The sequence below is a fragment of the Zea mays genome, chromosome 9 (assembly GCF_902167145.1).
Source record: "Zea mays cultivar B73 chromosome 9, Zm-B73-REFERENCE-NAM-5.0, whole genome shotgun sequence".
In the NCBI taxonomy this organism is placed as follows: domain Eukaryota; kingdom Viridiplantae; phylum Streptophyta; class Magnoliopsida; order Poales; family Poaceae; genus Zea; species Zea mays.
The window spans coordinates 110,496,249-110,502,499 of record NC_050104.1 but is presented as its reverse complement, the minus strand read 5'-3'; the positions used below and the strand labels follow the sequence as shown (position 1 = coordinate 110,502,499).

The 6,251-nt window shown below is 48.3% G+C and overlaps 1 protein-coding gene across 1 annotated transcript; it reads left to right on the top strand.

Annotated features, from left to right (window-relative positions):
* Positions 1 to 2,711: 2,711 nt before the first annotated feature.
* LOC103638849 (transcription factor IBH1-like 1) lies at positions 2,712 to 5,195 on the top strand. Its single transcript, XM_008661648.2, has 2 exons — positions 2,712 to 3,341; positions 4,700 to 5,195. The coding sequence occupies exons 1-2, from the start codon at positions 2,812 to 2,814 to the stop codon at positions 4,734 to 4,736; spliced, it is 567 nt and encodes a 188-aa protein (XP_008659870.1). The 5' UTR covers positions 2,712 to 2,811; the 3' UTR covers positions 4,737 to 5,195.
* Positions 5,196 to 6,251: the final 1,056 nt, after the last annotated feature.

Genomic DNA, 6,251 nt, shown 5'->3' with positions numbered 1-6,251 from the left:
TAGTAGTAACAGACGATTTTTTAGGATCCACCGGTAAAAAGAATTGTATATTGTGAAATATGGTAAAATTGTAGATATAGAGGGCCAAATTTAGAGGACGTTGCTGGAAAAGAAGAATATATAGAGGATGTAATCTTTTAAAGTGTGCTGTAAAAGACAAAAAATATTATTCTAAAAGATAAAATTTAGGAGACGTTGCTGGAGATAGCCTAAGCCAAAAGACCGAAAACATATCCTTTAAGTTCATTATTGAAACGGAAAACACATATTTCTTTAACTTCATTATTGAAAACGGGAAAAAAACAGAAACTACACAAGTTTGCGAAGATGCATCCGGTCCATTGGACCGAATTTTTTGCATTTTGGTCCTTCATCAGAAAAAAATTCACGTTTGACCCTAGAAAATTTTAATGTCATTTTTGGACCCTTTACTCGGCGCTGTAGCCTGTGGCGCCGATGTAACACAGCTCGGCGCCATAGGCTATGGCGTCGAGGTACGTGCTGCGTTGGCACAAACAGACGTCGTGGCGCCGACGTGGTACCGAGCTAGGCGCCATTGATCTTGGCGCCGAGCTCTATTCTGTACAGAAAACTTGTCTAGCTCAGTTGGTAAAATACAAAGCTCTAAACCTTATGGTCATGGGTTTGAGCCCCATGGTGGGCGTTTTTTTAATACTTTTTGTCTTTGTCACTTATTTGTTTTTTTTGTTGTCCATATTTTTCGCTCATCCAGTTTTATTTTTGTGACTGATTTGTTTATTCGTCCATATTTTTTTATCCGGCGAACACAGCAGCTGTGTGCCACAGTGCTCACAAGCCGTCAACTTCTCCACTTGTTTGCTCAGCTAACCACAATAAAAATCAAATGAGAACACTCTTACTTCAATCGTGATCAAATAAAAATATTATATTTTCATTGAGTTCTTTTGAACATAAATTTTAAATCCATAATAACATATTCCCAGTAAAAAGAAGCACACATATTCATCTTTTTTTCTTCTGCACTAAATAAAAGTATACTCCATTATATACTTGTCTCATGGATGATATATTTTAGAATTTACTGCATATAAAACTGTTGTGCTCGCCGGATTAAAAAATCTGGACGAATAAATAAATCAGTCACAAAAATAAAACTGGATGAGAAATAAATCAGGACGGACAAATTAGCGACATAAACGAAAAATATGGATAACAAAAAAAAGTGACAAAAACAAAAAAGTATTAAAAACGCCCACCGTGGGGCTCGAATCCACGACCACAAGTTTAAAAGCCTTGTATTTTACCAACTGAGCTAGACAAGTTTTATGTACAGAACGGAGCTCGGCGCCAAGATCTATGGCGACGAGCTCGGTACCACGTCGACGTCACGACGTCCGTTTGTGCCAACGCGGCACGTACCTCGGCGACGTAGCCTATGGCGCCGAGCGGTGTTACCTCGGCGCCACAGGCTACGACGCCGAGTAAAGGGTCCAAAAATGACATTAAAATTTTCTAGGGTCCAAACGTGAATTGTTTTCTGCTGAATGACCAAAATGCAAAAAATTCGGTCCATTGGACCACTTTGACATCGAGTGTTTTTTTTGTGCGGGACTCTTAATTAATTTGTGAGCCGGCTCTGGTTATATAAACATGTGAGGAGCGTCTGAAGTTATTTCTCACTTGTGCCCACAAAGGTGCTGCTACGAGCTCCACCTCCAAATTCCTTGCGCTATTTAGCTCACCTTTGTTCTATTATTCTATGAAGTTACATGATCATCTATATTGAGAAGGAATCGGTGATAAAGATTAACTCTCATGATATAGTCGAAGCTTTTGATTTGGTCGATCCTCGTAGAAGCAAATTCAAGTTAGTAGAGATATAATCATGTAAGTCTCTTGTTCTCTAAATATATCACGTATGCAAAATTATTCTGGTCTCTTTTATAGTTAATTAATGTACAACTGTATAATATAAGAGGAAACCTAGCTTTGAACGGGCTAACTAAATTAGAGGAACCATTTTGCTCTAGTTTTCTAAGTTCGGGGGCCTATACGACACATGGCAAGTTTGAGTACCTCTACTGCATTTTACTCATTTTGCTCATCAGACATTCACAGGAGGCGCAGCAGAGAGGAAGCAAATAGCAAAGGTGTTTTGGGTACTCTAACTTTTTTTTGGCTGTTTACTTTATACAGCGGATAAATGGTGAGTTTTAGAATCTATTTTTAGCTAATATTTTAAGGCTGATTTAGTGATAAGAGATTTGGAGGGTAACAAGGGTTTCCTCCCTATAGGATCCTCTTCGATTCCCTTTCACCAAATCAGTCCTTATGGTGCATAGGAAAGGGGTTGAAGGGGCTAAAATATGTTTTTATTCAAATTTGAATAGAATCTCAAATAAACCATTAGAATTACTACTGTTGGGCAGTAACAAGAGCAATTGTGCACGTGCACATTGCATTGCACTTGTGGTTCGTACACACATGCATGCATCTAATAATCCGATTCTCCGGCCGACAGCAGCCATTAAACAAGGGGAAGGCGAGCATGCACGTTCCGTTCGATCATTACAGAGGTTAACGTAACCACGCGTCGGCGTCGTCCATGGGGTCGGAGGTCATATTACACGCATGCATGCATGTGCAGTCATCTCAGCCACATGCCATGTTTCAGAGACACAACACGCCGCACGCGTATATAAATTAACAGCCCATGAGAGCATGTACCGGCCCGGCCAGCAGCAGCAAGCAACAGTCTATCAGCATTCAGGCAACATTATTACTCGAATCACATCACCCCCTCCTCATCTGCTCAGGCAAAGAGACAGCATGCGAGGCCCTAACGCTGCTACCGCAACAAGCAAAGGCGGCGCCATGGCCGGCTTCAAGCAAGACCTGCTCAGGAACCTGCTGCTGGGCATCCGGGCGTGCCGCCCCTTCGACGCCACGAGCCTGGAGGACCGGAAGCGTGCCGTCAAGCGATCCGCCGACGTCGCCATGGCGGCAGCGCGCGCCGCGGCCGGCGGCGGGCGCGCGAGGTGGCCCAAGGCCATCTTGGCCGCCGCCGCGGCGTCCGGACACAGCCCCGGCGGCATACGCAAGGCGAGGAAGAGTGCGTGCAAGAGGGTAGTGAGGAGACCGAGGCGCGCCACTGCGAGCTGCGACGTCGTCGCACGGAGGCTGGTGCGGAGCAGGACGATGGCGCTCCGGAAGGTGATACCCGGAGCGGACGCCACCGCCGCCATGGACGACGAGGCCGTGCTGCTCCGCGAAACCATCGACTACGCCGTACACCTGCGCGCCCAGGTCGACGTGCTCCGCCGCGTCTCGGCGGCGGTGCAGAGATCCACCTTCCTCCGGTAAGTATACGATTATTGTACTAGTACGTGCTTTATTTGTGCTGCGTTTTGTAGACCGTGTGAAAGACTAGTTCTTTAACTTGGCACAGCACACACATGGCGATCCTAATTTTTTTTTGTCGATTTAGGCCATGTTTGGTTTCAATTAGTCCTAGGACTAAACTTTAGTTCTATGACTAAACTTTAGTCTCTATGTATTTAGTTCTAAGGACTAAATAGTCGCAACAGTAGTTGTCCGTCCAAATACTGAAATGTCTAGCATGCACTTCCAAGCAGGGGCGAAGGGCCCATTATGGCCTATTATGACCCAAGCCATACCAAAAAAAAGATCCGACCCAGCTTCTAAACCCTAATCAGTCAGCCGCCCGAGCGCTTGAGCCGTCCGCCATCCCGCACGTCCGCCGCCGAGCGCCGAGGCCCGAGCCAACGGTCCCAGCACCGCGACACCGTCTGCGCCTCTGGGCTCTGGCGATTGTCCGCTGTCCGCTCGGCCCGAGGCCCCGAGCCGCGCCGGCGCGTCGCGGCTACGGTTCTCCGGCCACCGTCCGCGATCCGCCCGTCCGGCGAGCGCCCGAGGGCCCGAGCAGCGGAGCAGGCGAGCAGCTCCGCGCCTCCGGCCTCCGCCCGCCGTCCGCTCGGGCTCGGACCGAGCCTCTCCGCCGACTCCGCGCCTCCGCTGCTCACTCCTCAGGCGCTCCGCCTGCCGTCCGCCGTCCGCTCGGGCTTGGAGCCTCAGACCGAGCCGCTCAGCGACTCCGGCGCGTCGTTCGCCCGACGACCCGAGAAGGCGAGCAGGAGCAGCTCCGCACCTCAGCCCGCCATCCGCTCGGCCGGAGCACATGCCGTTGCCCATGTGCCTCCGTTCGCCGGTCGAGCCGCTGTCCGCCTGTCCCTGTCCCTCAGTCCGCCGAGCTGCTATGCCTTCCGGCTTCGTCGTTCGCCGAGCAGATCCGTCCGCGAGCGCGACACGCCGACCGCCGAGCTTCCGCCGTCCGCCGAGCCATACCTAAATTTTTTTCTGTCCTCCGCCACTGCTTCCAAGCGGTCAGGTTTTTCAAATGCAAAAGTCCGTCCAAACTGCAACAGTAGCTTTCGTGCGAAGGAACGTGCAGGGAAGCACGGCTCAAACGACGACGCTGGAAGGTTGGCGGCGGAATGGAGAGCGGACGTGAGGTAGGGAGCATAAGGCCAATGGAGGAAAAAATTTTGTTTAGTCCCTTTTAGCCACCTATTGAGGGACTAGGGACTAAATTGGTTTAGTCCCTCATTTAGTCCTTGTGTTTAGTAAATTAGACACTAAAATTGAAGAGACTAAAAATTAGCCCATGTAACCAAACGTGGCCTTATTTATTTTGCAGGGACGGTCCTGCTCAAAGCATGGGAGGAGGATCGTAGTGGTGGTTCCTGGTTCAGAGGACCGAGAAGGAAATGCATCGAAGCTCGTGCAGTGCTCGATCGGACGGTGCTGGTCAGAGCACAGCCACAGACCTCCGAGCTCGTGGTAGTGGTGAAGAATTGGTCATGGTTTTGTCTTGCTTCGTTATTGGAAATGGGACATGTACATGTGTTATGTGTAGTGGTGGGAATATGGACCGTTTTTTTTTACCAGCAAGACCACGACCGAAAGTAGGAGCACAAAGTACGGTCTGGCACGAAAAAAATATGGGTCAGACTATCACGGCACGAAGGGGCTGTACCGGGCCTCAAATTCTAGCCCGTCAGGTCCTAGCACGGCCTAATAAAGCTCATATTATTTAATTTCTTTAATTTATTAAATTATAGATTTTATATTATTGTAATATTTAAACTTTATGTGGTAAAATAATGCTAACATTGTTTAATATCTTTAATTTAGTAAGCTGTGAACTTTACATGGTTATAATATTTTAATTTTATGTTATCAAATATATGGATCGAGTTTGGATCAGCACGGTTCAACTGTTTTTACACTTTGGGTTAGACGACACGGTTCAAAAAAAATTGAGCTTTCTTAGGTCGAATTTATTTGGCATAATGTACGATGGTGAAAGTCGCCTAGAGGGGGGGTGAATAGGGCGAAACTGAAATTTACAAATATAAACACAACTACAAGCCGGGTTAGCGTTAGTAATAAAGAAACGAGTCCGCGAGAGAGGGTGCAAAACAAATCCCAAGCGAATAAGCAAGTGAGACACGAAGATTTGTTTTACCGAGGTTCGGTTCTTGCAAACCTACTCCCCGTTGAGGAGGCCACAAAGGCCGGGTCTCTTTCAACCCTTCCCTCTCTCAAACGATCCACGGATCGAGTGAGCTTTCTCTTCTCAATCACTTGGAACACAAAGTTCCCGCAAGGACCACCACAAGATTGGTGTCTCTTGCCTCAGTTACAAGTGAGTTTGATTGCAAAGAAAGGATCAAGAAAGAAGAAAGCAATCCAAGCGCAAGAGCTCGAAAGAACACAATCAAATCACTCTCTCTAATCACTATGTCGTTGTGTGGAGTTTGGAGAGGATTTGATCTCTTTGGTGTGTCTTGAATTGAATGCTAGAGCTCTTGTAGTAGTTGGGAAGTGGAAAACTTGGATGCAATGAATGGTGGGGTGGTTGGGGTATTTATAGCCCCAACCACCAAAAGTGGCCGTTGGGAGGCTGTCTGCACGATGGCGCACCGGACAGTCCGGTGCACACCGGACAGTCCGGTGCCCCCTGCCACGTCATCACTGCCGTTGGATTCCGACCGTTGAAGCTTCTGACTTGTGGGCCCGCCTGGGTGTCCGGTGCACACCGGACATGTACTGTTTGCTGTCCGGTGTGCCAGCATGGGCGATTCTGACTCCTGTGCGCGCTGCGCGTGCATTTATTGCTCTGCAGAGAGCCGTTGGCGCGGAGGTAGCCGTTGCTCCGGAGTCGCACCGGACAGTCCGGTGCACAC